The 14,905-nt window shown below is 37.2% G+C and overlaps 3 protein-coding genes across 3 annotated transcripts; 1 reads left to right on the top strand and 2 right to left on the bottom strand.

Moving 5' to 3' along the window:
* Nucleotides 1,158-3,400, bottom strand: LOC18789000 (endonuclease 2). Its single transcript, XM_007223285.2, has 9 exons — nt 2,944-3,400; nt 2,661-2,835; nt 2,419-2,526; nt 2,254-2,309; nt 2,088-2,171; nt 1,908-2,000; nt 1,714-1,781; nt 1,504-1,577; nt 1,158-1,418 (listed from the first exon to the last, which is right to left on the bottom strand). The coding sequence occupies exons 1-9, from the start codon at nt 3,097-3,099 to the stop codon at nt 1,324-1,326; spliced, it is 909 nt and encodes a 302-aa protein (XP_007223347.2). The 5' UTR covers nt 3,100-3,400; the 3' UTR covers nt 1,158-1,323.
* Nucleotides 5,411-9,956, top strand: LOC18792291. Its single transcript, XM_020555711.1, has 2 exons — nt 5,411-5,424; nt 8,788-9,956. The coding sequence occupies exon 2, from the start codon at nt 8,811-8,813 to the stop codon at nt 9,744-9,746; it is 936 nt and encodes a 311-aa protein (XP_020411300.1). The 5' UTR covers nt 5,411-5,424; nt 8,788-8,810; the 3' UTR covers nt 9,747-9,956.
* On the bottom strand, nt 12,297-13,971 carry LOC109946536 (VQ motif-containing protein 20-like). The gene has a single exon (XM_020554742.1). It carries the CDS (start codon nt 13,346-13,348, stop codon nt 12,536-12,538), a length of 813 nt encoding a protein of 270 aa, XP_020410331.1. The 5' UTR covers nt 13,349-13,971; the 3' UTR covers nt 12,297-12,535.

Raw genomic sequence — 14,905 nt, 5'->3', positions numbered from 1 at the left:
AAAATAATACCGATTGTAGTTTTCAACGTAAAAGAGCTCAAAACCCATATCAGTTCTCACTTTCTAAACTATAATCAAACGTTCATACATGTGCAGAGTACTCATGAAGCACAAGTTCAATAATCTCAACTCGAAAACGAATCCACATATATATATATACACACACACACACACAAACACACACACACACACACACACACACACACACACACACACACACACACACACACACACACACACACCTCACACAATCATCATATACCAAGGGAAAATAATCCAACCCATGGATCGTTTGACTAGACCACATGGAAGAATCCTCAATAGCCATGTGGCTAGGGGCAAGCAGTCCAACTAGGGGACTGTTGCCCCCCAGACAAGCACAGCAAAATCCTCAATACACGTGCAGCTAAATATCCGTCATACACGCACAGACTGCCCAGCAAAGGAATTCGGTAACACCCCACCAAGGGTGCCCAGGACATAACCAAGTATCCCTATCCAAGTTTCCAGTAACAGGGGAGGTGCATATTATGGTGTACATGTACTGGGGAAAAACAATCCAACACGGGGATCGTTTGGCTGAACCACAAGGAGGAATCCTCAACAACCCTGTGGCCAGGGACGAGCCATCCAACCGGGGGACTGGGCTCCCAGACACGCACAGCAAACTGCCCGGCAAGGGCCTACGGTAACACCCCGTCAAGGGTGTCCGGGTTTCGACATATCCAAACCATAACCACAGATCCAAGTATCCATTATCCATAAATTCCAGTATCAGTATCCAAGAGAGGTACATGACTTGGAAACATATCCGTCTGTAAACATGCTCATAGCGGATCTTAAGCTTGTGTATTAGTGTAGTATCTTGGAGTCTTGTAGACCGTTAGTACCCGCATGTAGGGAGGCTACAAAGGCTTTATGACAACGTCTTTGACGTGCTTCACCGTACCAAGCTCACCTTCTTACTTATAATTTATTTTGCTTTTACTTACCTATCAATTTGTTTTTCTTCAATTTCATTGTACCTTAATAATTTTTCAATTTCTTTGTATGTTATTTATAATTTATAGATTTTTGTATTTGACTTGACATAAAGAGAAAAACTATATTTTTTTATAACAGATTTACTGTGTGTGTTCACATGCTTGAAACTTTTAGAAACAAAGAGATTACTATACTTTGAAAATAGTGATATATTTTCATCAGTTGCTCCAAAGTTTTATGGACAATACATAATTTACTACACTGGTTTTAAATTTGGAGGCATGCTTCTTGAAATCCAATCAACTTGAAGCAGAACAACTGTTCTGTCACCCGAAGCTGTCACCCGAAGATACGGTTGAGTGTGGCTGCTAGTCGGACTCCACCTTGAGCCAACCGCCAATTGACTATTGGCAGCCGGGAGAGGAAATATTCATCTGCGAACAATGTTTTTAATCATTTTTCATTTTGAGGAACAAACAAACATAAACTAGCGTCGAATTCAAAACATTCTCTCCTTACCTTCTAGCACTGAACCTTCTTCTGCCCCCTTGTATGCCCAATCACAGGCCGCTTTAATGCCTTCAGATGCATATCTGCAAAATAAGTACCCAGATTTGTTTAAATGCATTTTTTAAGAAACTTTATCAATGAATGATCAAGTTCAAAGTTGAGGAAATTGTTAAGCTGCAGGGCTTATGAATTTCTTTCTTATGGGGTTGTGATACATACACGTCTGGGCATGCTGTCTTATTCAAGCTGCAGGTCTCCCAACCCTTAACTTCATCTGCCCATTCAGTCTGTTGTAAAGAAATATAAAGCCAAAAAGAACACAATGAAAGAAAAAAAAAAAACAGATGGATGAGTCTCAGAAAATATTGCCAAGACCAAGTCTATTATAGTTGGCACAGAATGGATGCAAATACCGTAATATTTTGTTTAATTGCATCAACCAGTTCTTCCGCATTGGAGTCATAGAATCTCTCTTCTGCTGTCTCGACTATGTTGTCATCCCAAATCTGAACGCAGTATACGTTTAAAATGGTTTAACTAGAAGTAGCTTGTGCAAAGCTTGAAAGGAGGATGGAGTTGGCAATTAGACTCACATGGTGAAGATTTTGCTTCCTTGTGTACCAGTGAACATCAATTGTATTGCCGCCCTTGTCTGAAGTAAAACCTACATGCAGAGGCTGTGTAACAAATGTTAAGGTCAAAAACTAATGAAAGGATCAAATCGTGCGTGTCTGAGGAAAGAGACTCTGCGTGACATACCTGATGGATGTCTCCAATGAAATGGGAAAGAAACAGAAGCGCTTGCGTGAGATTATCTGATTCATTGCAGAAAGAACAGAGTTAAAAAATAAAAATAAAAAATTGGTCAGCCAAATTGCGTATTAGATCACATAAAAATTAGGATTAGGATCTTCAAAGAGTTACATTTAGGCTGAGAAGAATGGCTATTGTAAGTGAGAAGCTGTGAGGTATAATTGTTAATAGCCCCTGCAACGCAGCGCCCCTTCTCTCCATTTTCATCTTTGCAGTCCCCTGGAGATTTTATGACCATGGGGAATTTTTATACTATTAAATCGCTCAGAAATTACATGATCAGTTATTAGAAGGAAACAATGCACTAATGTGAAAATTGAAATCGAATGTTTAAAAAATTGTAAAAGACTTACTATTGTATTGGTAATTACAAAGGTTGTCAGGAGTATTAATGTAGTGAAGGGCAGAGGACCAGTGATAAATAAACTTGACATGATCTGGCCATATGCAGAGACTGCCCAAGTCATTTTCTGCATAGGCAGGAAGCAGCTGCTTCACTGCATCTGCTGCTGCTTTGCTCAACCTAGACTGTTATCACATCACAAGCACAAAGGAATTTACCCAAAATTACACAAATCATTTAATCTATGCCACACAAAGAATGAAGAGAGATGATGATGAATAAGTAAGAAGAACCTGAGCAATTCTGCAAACTGTGAGATGGCCAACAGTTCCCCAACCATGAATGACAGGAAAAAGAAGCAGCAGTGAACACAGAGTAATTATCTGGATTCTGCCACACCCCATTGCTTCCTTTGCTCCCAAAACCACTGAAAAGATGCAGCTCATCATATATGATGGCCTTTCTCTGCTTTTATAGTTACCACTCAGATATGAGAGTGGGGACTTAGATTGGAAAAAAATCTAAAATTGACTGTAGGGCCTTTTCTTTTTTTGAACTTTTTCTTTTTCTTTTGAGCTAGGATGGAATGGATATCCGAATTTTGGATTGAATCATATTTGGATGTCATTGAGTTAGGACCGCGATAGATTGTTTATTTATTTCCTTTGTGAACGAAATGAAATGGTGGCTCTGATGAAACTCTGTGTTCACACACAAACACCATTGGACTAAATGACTGACCTTTGGCAATGTGATATATATATATATATATATATAAATAATAAAAGGTTAATTAATGAGGGCGTTTCTTGGCCATTTAAACAGTAAATCAAGGATTTCATATATGTATTCATTCATGGTAACGTGCTTGAAATGGAAAGCAACTTTAAAAAAGAATGGGATTTGAAACATGGAGAACTTGTGGTGGTGGTGGTCGGACTGTACGTAACGGTAGGTGCTCTTCAAAGCCAAGCCAACAGAATATCACGGTATGGATTGATTCCGTGTGTTTTTTTTTTTAATTGATAAAATTCCGTGTCTTAAAGACATATATCATAGTTTCTGTTTTTTGTCTTGTTTTGAAGGAATACGTTCTGTAATTTATTACTCACAAGCAATACTAAATTCATGATTTATCCACTTATTACATCCTCCGTTTCATTGTCTCTTCTTCTTCTTATTTAATAAGTGACATGAGGAGAAAGATAAGAAGAAGACGACAATAAAACCAGGATAGGAAAGTTTTTTTTCCTTATTTTGATATTTTTTCTTTGTGGAATATTCTTTAGAAACTAATAATCTCTTCCTTCCACAAAAACAAAATGTTTAATAGTTTTATAATTTCTTATGTACGTACAAGGTAATGCGATAGCGGAAGGTCATACATGTTACATTCATGTAACTTTACTATAAATAAGGCCAAGAAATACAAAATTGAATTTGAGAAGAACAAGGTCATTTTCTTGTTAGCTGATTTCGTTACGCGAGAAAAAATGAATAATATTTAACAAGCACAAGGGGCATAACGAGGAAATTTTATACGAGTGGGCTCATATCTTATATGGGAGATCCATTAAATTACTTATTCTTCTTAAAAACAGATTTACACGATTGATTTGCTATGGGCTAACAATTTCCCACAGCAAGGCAAGGCAACTTTCTGTGTAAATAAAATAGGTCCAAAACTTAGATGAGACGAGGCCCAAAAACTTAGATAGGCCTGGTAAAGTTAACCTTTGAATAGAGTGTGGGCCTTGTGCATACGGTCCGTTAAGAGTTAAATGACTCAATTAATAAGCACTTCTTTTCTGGTAATTACTTTTCTTCGTATTACTAGTACTGCTAGGAAAAGAAAAGGAATAGGATGATGATGACGATGGCTTTGCTTTCGGGTGACCTGTTCTGTACAAAACAAAAACTCATTAGTCTTTGCATAATCTAATGTCAAAGTCAATAATATCCTCAGTCATTCAATATTCAATAAGGAGCAATGGACATTTGGGGTTGTTTCTTCCCGCCATACGCGTAAAAGTTTGGTAGAAAACACATAATTAATTAATTAATTATAGCAATGCATATCACGTTACATGTTTGTTTATGTCTTTCATCAACTGTTACTTCCTAGTTCATACATTAAGCCATGCTGAATTGCTAATGATGTCCATGGGTCAAGGTCCCCATTAATAATCTTTGAGACTGGATTATTTCTGTTTACACACTAAGACTGCCAGCTATATAGTAGCATATTGACCGTGATATATATTTGTGGCCTAGGGTTCAACTCAGACACCAAATCAGAGGCCTCGGGTTGTTTATTTTTGAAACTGTACGTCGAACCATAACTGATGAAACCGGTTAGTCTAATTAAACGGCATTTGCGGCTTGATTTGGTTCGATTAAACAGGTCAATCTCAAAACATCAAACCGTAATTTGGACTGAATCATTTGATTTGGTTCGGGTTGAAACCGAAATTATATTTAAAAAAATTGAACCAAACCAACCCGATCAATTTAGTTCGGCCAATTTTCCAAGTTCTCTGTCTGATTGCCCACCCATCCTTGTGCTATTATTTCAAATCCAACTTTGCCTATAGATTCTTCTGCAATTCAGATAGAAAGAGATCGTATATCATAGTCAGCTTAATAATAAAACGCCTAAACTATGCATACACAACGGCAAATAGGAAATTAGGTGGGTGCACATTGCTTAACCTACTACTTTGTTAGTTTGTGGGAACACAAAACTTATGTTATTTCTCTCTCTCTCTCTCTCTCTCTCTCTCTCTCTCTCTCTCTCTCTCTCTCTCACACTCTTCAACCGCACCCCATCATCGTCGTTATTGTGAACTAGACTCAACCATGTATTTCTTTTTCTTTTTCTTTTTTTGAAAAACTCCAGGATTGCATTCATAATTCAGTCAAAAAAGTCACTAGCTACAAATGACCATTACAATAACGAAGCAATATAACATCAAAACTAAGACAATCTGGTGCGCCTCCACTAACGATCAAGATCGAAGAAACTTTGACATAGGCATCCTACCTAAAATTGCAAACTCATAATAATATTAATAATAATAATAATAATAATAATAATAATAATAATCATAATAATAATAATCATAATAATAATAATAATAATAATAAGATAAAGCTTGAAAAAACCAAGTTATACAAATAAAACTCTCACAAATTAGAAATGAAAAACTCTCATAAAGGAGAGGTGAAACGCTCTCACAAAATGATAGGTGAAAACTATACAAAGAACCTAAAAAGTCTCTGTGACTTATTCCGAACATAAAGAACACGCAAAAAGAATGGTGGTGGAGATCCGACGCCAAAAAACATGTGAAGATCTAACGCCGAGACACAACCATATGTGATGGTTGGATGAAATTATAACAAAATGAAGACAAATAGGGAAAACCTTTTGTCTCTGAAAATGAGGGAAAAAGAGATGGAGAAAGAGAATATGAGAGATAGGAGGAAGAACAATGGCTTCATCCTCTCTCAAAATGAAAACGGCTCTTGGAGAATTTTTTGTGAGAGAAGGGGCTACAGTTTGATGTAGAATTCTACATATAATCACCTTAATGGCAAAAGTTTGAAAATTCTCAACCATGTGTCTTTATCTCGTGCAGATTAATTAGTTGGACCTCAAATCAAAGCCATTATGATTAATCTTGATATTAAAGCCTCAACCCTTAAATAATACTACTGTCTTTATTATGTTATAGATGGTACCTAATGGTTTTGTTTGGACGGAGATGCAGTGCGCACCATGCAAAACACACTTGAGAATTGACATTGCTTGAAAACATAGAAAGTGCCTCCGATTTCTTATAAAACTAAACCACCAATTTATGGACATTTCGCCATCTTGGCCGATGAGTCGTGTAACTGAGGCACCCACACCACACACCAATTACAAGAAAATCAATAGAATCAATACCATCCTCGTGCTATTATTTCTAATCCAACTTTGTCTATGAATTCTTCTACAATTCATATAGAGGGAGATCGTATATCATAGTCAGCTTAATTTAGGCATTTTATTATTATTTTGGACCACGCACACATAACGGCACATATATATTTTTTTAAATATGTATTACTATTAGGTTTTTATTTTTATTTTTTTGGTAATTCATAAATAGTAAATTAGGTAGGTGCATATTACCTAACCTACATCTGTCATTTTGTGGGAACTAAACTTATGTTATCTCTCTCTCTCTCTCTCTCTCTCTCTCTCTCTCTCTCTCTCTCTCTCTCTCATTCTTCAACTGCACCCATCATCGTTATTATGAACCAGACTCAACCATGTCTCTTTTTTTTTCTTCTTTTTTCGAGAAATTTTAGGATTGCATTCATAATTCAGCCAAAAAAGCAACTAACTACAAAGGTCTAATACAAACTAACCACAAAATGCCATTACAATAATGGAATGGTCTAACATCAAAAATAAGACAATCGGGTGCGCCTCCACTAACGATCACGTAGGATCGAAGAAACTTTGACATAGGCATTCTAACTAAAATTGCAAACTCAAAATAATAAAAAAGAAATAAAGCTTGAAAAAAAACAAGCTATAACAATACAAATAAAGCTCTCACAAAGGACAAATGAGAGATGAAAAACTCTCATAAAGGAGAAGTAAAAAGCTCTCACAAAGAAAATGTGAAAAGTTCTCACAAAAAGAGAGGTGAAAACTACACAGAGAATCCAAATAGTCTTTATGACTTATTTTGAACATAAAGAACCCGCAAAAAGGATGGTGGTGGTGAATATCTGACGCCAAAAAGCAGGTAAAGATCAGATATCAAGACGCAATCGTCTATGATGGTTAGAGGAAAATTATAACAAAACAAATACACATAGGAAAAACCTTCCGTCTCTAAAAATGAGGGAAAAAGAGATAGAGGAAGAGAAGATGGGAGAAATGAGATATGAGGAAGAACAGTGACTTCTTCCCCACTTTTTAGCTGTCTCTATCAAGATTAATCATAATGGCTTTGATTTGAGGTCCAACTAATTAATCTGTAGGGATATATGGTTGAGAATTTTCCAACTTTTGCCATTAAGGTGATCATGATAGAGAGAGACATGGTTTGATGTAGACTAATACCACCGTGTTTATTATGTTAATGGATTTGAACAACAATACCACTTACATTGCAACAAACAATTATTTGATTGGACTTTGGTGCATGCAGACACTAGCTACTATGCCGGTGCCGCCTCATCAAAAAGGGAAAATTATATAATACCTAATGCTTTTGTTTGGACGGAGATGCAGTGCGACCAGTGTGCACCATGCGAAACACACTTGAGAATTGACATTGCTCAAAAACAGTGTCTCCGATTTCTTATAAAACTGGACCACCAATTTATGGACATTTTGCCATCTTAGCCGGTGAGTAATACAACAGAGGCACCCACACACCACACACCAATTATAAAAAAATCAATGGAATCAATACCAATTACATAAATTATCGTATATAATAACGTAATTTATGTAGTATAACTCATTCATATATTATAATACAAGTGATAGACAAATATTTCTCATGTTATAATATGAATAAATAACATAATTAATATTTCTCATTTTTACGGTATAATACAATTTATATTAGGCTTTATATTATAACACATGTATGAATTATACCACCTCGTGCTACGAACAAAACTATAACTACTCCAGCTAAAGACTAGAAGAATACAAAATTCTAATAAAGTCTTGTCGCGTTTCAAGATCCCAATGGTGGAACCGGCAATTCTTTGACCACCACAGGTTTTGGACCGGCCCTGAAAGTAAAATAATGGATCACATTGTCCTGGGGCTCGCCTGTACCAGTGAGTCAGCCATTTCAATTCCAATCTTATTTGAAACCTTATGTTTAAACTTCCCACGAGGTCCCGCTACGCTTTTCTGACGTGGAGCGAATATCGCTGCTGCTATTTTATTTTACAGACCCATTCGCTATCTTCCACGTCAGTCTGCGCAACTAAACCCCTTTTTCTATAATTTCTAGCATATTCCCCACTTGTATTATCTTTTCCTGCACTTTGCCTTTATAAAAACCCAAAAGCCCCACCCTTCTCAAACCTCCTCCCTCCCTCACTTCATTCTCCTCTCTCTCTCTCTCTCTCTCTCATGGAAATTCCAGTAGTGAACAGAATAAGCGATTTTCAGTCCCGCATAACCTCGCTGCCGGACCCATCTTTTTTCTCACAGGCCTTTTCGATTTCCGTCATCGAAAGGGTCTCTCAAGCTTGCAGCTTTTGGAAATGGGGAGCTCTCATCATCGCAATTCTAGCTTCCTTCGGCACCATACTCACTAAAATAAACATTTTTATTACCAGACTCCGACGCCTAGGAGTTTTAAGCTCCCAGGCTGTTTCCCAGAAGCTCCAAGACGACGATTTCTCCGACATCGACGACGATGATGACGAAACCTGTTCCATTTCGTCGTCCTCCTCCTTGTCCGATGATGAATTAGAATCCGATTCCGAGATATCGTACGATAACGCCGGTACTCCCACTGCCAGGGATGAACATTTCCTAGTCAGGGGCTCTGGTTGTTACGGAGACGACCGAGGGCAGAATCGTAATTCGACGCTCCGCCGGCGCCGAAGCTTCGGAGGACACCACCGGTTCTCTTGGTCCGACTTCACCTCCGGCAAGAGTGTCGTCAAGCTCTGGGACACGTCTTCGCCGGCCACGTTTCTATCTGCGGACACAAGTGTCTCGGGGTGTGCGTCAATCGGTGTATGGGACACGCGCGTCGGATGCCGGTTTCCGGCAATACTCGCCGATTGGGGCCCGCAGCTCGGGAGAATCGTTGGAGTTGCGGCGGGCGGCGTCGAGAAGCTTTACGTCAAGGATGGCGTCACGGGGGCCTTGACGGTTGGTGACGTGAGGAAGGCGGAGTCGCCGTTGCGGAACGTAACGGACGCTGACATGGATGACACATGGTGGGATGCTGACGCCGTTATTCTGACGGACGAGCGTTTTGACGAGTCAGCCGTGAGTGGATGTGACTGGGCCGTCACGCGGTGTTGTAGCGCGGTTAGGTCTTATCTGTTGTAATTTTGTAATTGTAAGAGTGGGAAATAACAGATGTCAAATAATGCAAGGTCATTATTTTGTAAATATATTATTGTCTCCCTATTATTTATTTTTAATCAATATTGTTTCCCTATTTTTAAGGTTTATTTTATTTTTTATATGGTATCTTAGCTTGTAATTAACAGATAAAATGGGATATTGCAAGCTTCTTTGTAGCTTCCTTCCTGGTGATGAGCGGAGTCATTGTTTGCCACGTATTTTCGTTGTTTTAAGTAAATTGTTAAATTAAGAAATAAAAAAAATAGACAAGTCGTTATTGCTTTTACATCAATTGCCAGCGAGGACCATCTAAATTTAAAAAATAGAAATTAAAATATGCATCACGTGCAAAAACATAAATAATAATTGACTCTTTGTTTGCGTGAAGTGGTTCCAATACATTTGTCATTTCCGTTGTTTGAATTTAGGATTTTTCTAAGAAATTCAAATTCTTAGGCAAACTAGTACCCATACAACAACAAGAAAAAGGTATTTTTTTTTCTTGAATGTAAATTCACCTTATTTTTAATTGATTGAACATAAGTCATATTTTAGAATAAAGAGATTCTATGTGCAAGCAATATACAGTCCTTAAAAAGACATTGATTTTGCATAAGTGGGTTAGGTCATTGGTAGAATTGTATGCGCATTCAAGTTTGAGTCTATATTCTTGTAAATTATATTCATTTATAATAATTTAAATTATCACTCGTATCAAAATTCAAATAAATAAAAAAAGACATTGATTTTCTCATTTTCCCTTCATTACAAAACTTTGGAGACATATAGTATAGAGAAAGAGGAGAGAGGGGACGAGAGAATCTCACCAATCAAATGGATAGGTGTATTTTTGTAAATAATTGATACATGTATTTGGGTAGGGACGCATTGTTGGAAAGTTAAGTTTTCCCTTACAAAATTAGGTAGCAATAATGCCATGGTTTCTTGGACAAATGAATTAATTTTGTTTGTTGCTCCTAAAGAAGTTAGGAATACAATTAACATAATGCCGTGCTCTACTTTTAATCAACATTAATGGGTTGGCATTCTGGCGCATGAGAATTGAAGTAATTAAATTAAGCTTGAACAAAATATTTGCTCTATCTTTCTTTCCACACAGTTTCCTTTTGTCGATGTTATGGTTGGTTGAGAAATAGATAACCTATTTGATTCTCAAGGAAGAAACATCAGAACTCAAAGACCCATACATACATACATATATTATATATAACTTGGAAGTTTAATTTACTGTATAAATATGAATATTGTGTTACGCAACGATGAGCAAACTTTATCCTAAAACCAAGACAAGTACACTTTGTCTTCTACTTACTTTGGTCATAAAACAAATGAAACTTGTATACCATAAGTTAACCAGTTACGTGACCATTTTCAATTTTCCTCCCCAAAACGAAAACGCAACGTTATTGAATTTCTACTTTCTTCTGGCACCATGCGCCTCTGAATGTCTAGCTTTGGACAAAATCCACGGACCAATAAAAAAAAAAAGGGTATTTGGGTTTCTTTGTCGATGGTATCTTTTTCGGGCTCAAGTTATGTTTTTGGGCCCAAACCCATATGCAGTAAAACAAAAGTTTCATGGATCCTTCTATTATTATTTGATTTCTATTATCAAAATAAGGTTGGATTACGATTAAGGATTACTCATGTGGAGTCATTCTATAGTGAGGGTCTCATATATAGTCCTTTGGTGAAGTCATATTTTTTAACCGTTGGATCATGCTAACTAATTTAATCCAACGGTTAAGATATAAGGCATCACTTAAAGACCATATATAAGACCTTAACTATAGAATTCTTTTACTCATGTGTTTACTCCACATAAACGAATGAAAATGCTAGTGGTGCTAATACAAAATCAGGAATTCAACTCCTATTTTTTAGGAATTGGACTCTTGGGTGGGAGATGGTATTCTAATTTATGAATAACTAACCCATCAGTAATCCATATTTTTTACCCATTAAATCCGCATATAATTTATCATGTACTTTAATCCAACAAAACCCACATTTTGGTAAACATGCAAGAAATGTAAAATTAAGTTTCAATTTTATTTCATCTGGTCTGGTCGACATTAATAGTATATTAATTTTGAAGCAATCTATTGATCCCGAATTTCATCGTAAACCTAGAACATTGATGAATTGGCTGGCTACTAGTCTAGTAGTGGCATCTTTAAGCCAAAATGCGTTTGAAGAATGCTCATGATATGTTTGTTTATTGGTCAAGCCAAGACTTGAGGCTGTATATAAAAATTCTGTGGCTGGGGAGAGGGTAGTTGCACAGGAGCTTCCTTCTCTCCTTGTGCAGAGCAGTTTGTACTGAAGAAATATATATATATATGTATGTATGTATGTATAATGTACCCAACCCAGAATCTTATAAAACTTGAAGAAATATACATATATATATATATATATATATATGTATGTATAATGTACCCAACCCAGAATCTTATAAAATTTGAGAAGGGCTATTAATAATGAAACAGGCTGCAAGTAGGAAGAAACTAATTAAGCCAATAATAAGCATAGCATCGATCAAATTAAGTTTCTTTCCCCGTTAGATAGCTAGTGAACACATCTAAATTAAGAAACACAAATGAAGAAAACAAGAACAAATGAATCAATTATTAATTCAGCTATGGACAATGGACATAAAATCCAAAAAATAAACAGAAAATTAACGAATCAATTAAACAATAAATCAAAGTTTGCTGCTGCTGCTGCTTATGAATGAATGAATGATGTCAATACTCTGTGAGTCCCTTGATGAACTTGAACATGGAAGGAGAAATGGAACCACCCACGTTAACATTGGGAGACGCATGCGACGAGGAATCTGAGAATCTGTAAAGAGGCCGAGGGGAGCAGAAGAAATCGGTCGAAGAAGTCGAAGTTGGCGTGAACAGAGGGATGTCTGCAAAATAGGGCTGGCTTGGGTGGCTGAACATGGCATTGGGAGGATAATATCCACAAGACGACGATAAGCTGCCTTTGTTTCCTTGATGATGAACAACATCAACATTCTTGTTATTATTTTGATCACAATTCTCATCCGTGAGACCCGAAGACGACTGATCATTGTCATCGTGGCTGCAGCTGCTAATTATAGACTGACTTGCAGTACTATTCATGTTGTTAATGTCGATGATCTGGTCATCTTGATTTCTTCGCCCCTGCGACAACGACGAAGCGTCCAGCTTTACATGAACATGATCATCAGTAGTAGTAGTAGATTCAGGTTGTTGGGGTTGGTCGAGGCCGGTGAGCTTTTGGACCAAAGCCATGAAATCACGTGCCTGCGTGTGGATGATCTTGGGAGATTGGGTGTAAATGATCACCGGCTGCCGCTGTTGCTGGTGGTGTTGTTGGTGTTCATGGGGATGCTGTTGATTGGCCATGCGGGAAGAGGAATTATTATTGTTGGGAGGTTTTTGAATGAGATAGGAAGCCTTGTTGATCTTCAATGGGGAGGGGCGGTTGCCATTCATCATCATCATCTGATCTCTACTAACTGAATGTTGACGATCCTCATCCAGCTGGAGCTTTGCAGGGTTCATTGTGAATCAGTTGCCTCAGCTAACTAGTCTTAATAATTATCCAAAAAAGGAAATCAATCAGTTAATTAAGAACTAATTACGATGTCGAAAGGGTCACTGTATATATTAGAACCTATTGCATATCAGAGAGAGAGAGAGAGAGAGAGAGATGGGATATAAGATTTGATTAGAGGGAGGTAGAGATGATATATATAGAAAGCAAATGGAGAGAGATGAGATTAAGGCAAGCCAACTATTCTGACCGTTGACTTGACAATATTGACATAGATATCATCAGCGGGGAATATAATTGGGATAAAGAGATGGATGGGGGTGATCCATGTTGAATTGCAAAGTGCTTGTTGCTTGCTATGGTTTAGAGAGAGAGAGAGAGAGAGAGAGAGAGAGAGAGAGAGAGCTAGACGATTTAGAAGAGTTGTTAGATGTTTGTAGGCTTTTCCAAGTTTTGAGTTTTTGGTTGTCCTCTTGGGCGCATTTGTCGGCTGCCCCACGCAACGCCGGCGCAGTTGGCGCTCGGTCAAGCAAGACTCTTTTTTTATTCATTATTTATTCTTTCACTTTGGCTTTTTTGCATGCCTGGTTGAGGTTTCACATTATATATGGGACATGTTATGTGAGATGGGTGGTGGCTCTCTTCTCTATATCAAAAGATAATAATATTACAATTTACAAATAAATTAGAATTTAATTGCAGAAATGTATTATATATAAATGTTATTGCTTGCTAGGCTGGCTGGGAGGGAGATCCTTTTAGCAATTAGTTTAATTTGCTGAGTTATAGAGAGGTTGTGCCACTTGTGCTGAGCTTCCACCTTATTTTCTCAAAATAATTGGGCGTCAATTTTGGGAAGTTCCGTTTATTTAGTTTAGTGAATGGAAGGCAAGTAAGACTTGGGGTTTGCATTTGCTTCCACAAGCTACAACTTAATACTGTATATACAGTACGTATACGGATACTGCTTTGACTTTATATACGCACGTGTTGTGACTTTTGAATACGACAATTTTAGATATAACTTGATACATTATACATAGCCAGTCCTATCCAGTACAAACAAACAAACCAACAAGCTCAAACTCATTCAATTCCAGGCAAATCTCCTTTCTTTCCTGTTCCTACTGTTGGCGATGACGAGTCACCTCTGTCAGCCTCAACTAGTCAACTTCTGGCTCATAAAAACTTGGAGCCTTTTTAAAAATTGGGATATCAAGTTTTCTCCTATACAATTCAATGTCATCCTCATACTCTTGACCTCAATATAAAGTCAAACTCTTCCAGTTTTTTTTATGCTTTGCTTGTGTTGTTTATTTTTACACTTGGGTCAAATCCAAAACATTTGAAAAGTATAATTCTACTCAAATTAATATATTATTCTCATTTATGTCCCATTATGACCAAAACCAAAATATTTGCTTGTGCTGATTTCAAAAGGCAACTAAATGAAAATACAAAACAAAATAGCTAGCTACATTACATAATTAAACTTGTCCATTTACCCCTCTGCTTCACATATCATCAGGAAGAGAATTAACTACAATCCCAAATTCATATAAGAG

The sequence above is a fragment of the Prunus persica genome, chromosome G1 (assembly GCF_000346465.2).
Source record: "Prunus persica cultivar Lovell chromosome G1, Prunus_persica_NCBIv2, whole genome shotgun sequence".
Taxonomy (NCBI): domain Eukaryota; kingdom Viridiplantae; phylum Streptophyta; class Magnoliopsida; order Rosales; family Rosaceae; genus Prunus; species Prunus persica.
This window is presented reverse-complemented; position numbering and strand designations above follow the sequence as displayed.

What these genes read in the sequence shown, in the direction of transcription:
- LOC18792291 (XM_020555711.1), top strand. Translation starts at nt 8,811, where the DNA reads ATGGAAATTCCAGTAGTGAACAGAATAAGCGATTTTCAGTCCCGCATA.
- LOC18789000 (XM_007223285.2), bottom strand. Translation starts at nt 3,099, where the DNA reads ATGATGAGCTGCATCTTTTCAGTGGTTTTGGGAGCAAAGGAAGCAATG. An exon ending in CAGTTTGCAGAATTGCTCAG is followed by an intron (nt 2,836 to 2,943) that starts GTTCTTCTTACT and finishes ATGTGATAACAG; the next exon opens with TCTAGGTTGAGCAAAGCAGC. An exon ending in TTGTAATTACCAATACAATA is followed by an intron (nt 2,527 to 2,660) that starts GTAAGTCTTTTA and finishes TAAAATCTCCAG; the next exon opens with GGGACTGCAAAGATGAAAAT.
- LOC109946536 (XM_020554742.1), bottom strand. Translation starts at nt 13,348, where the DNA reads ATGAACCCTGCAAAGCTCCAGCTGGATGAGGATCGTCAACATTCAGTT.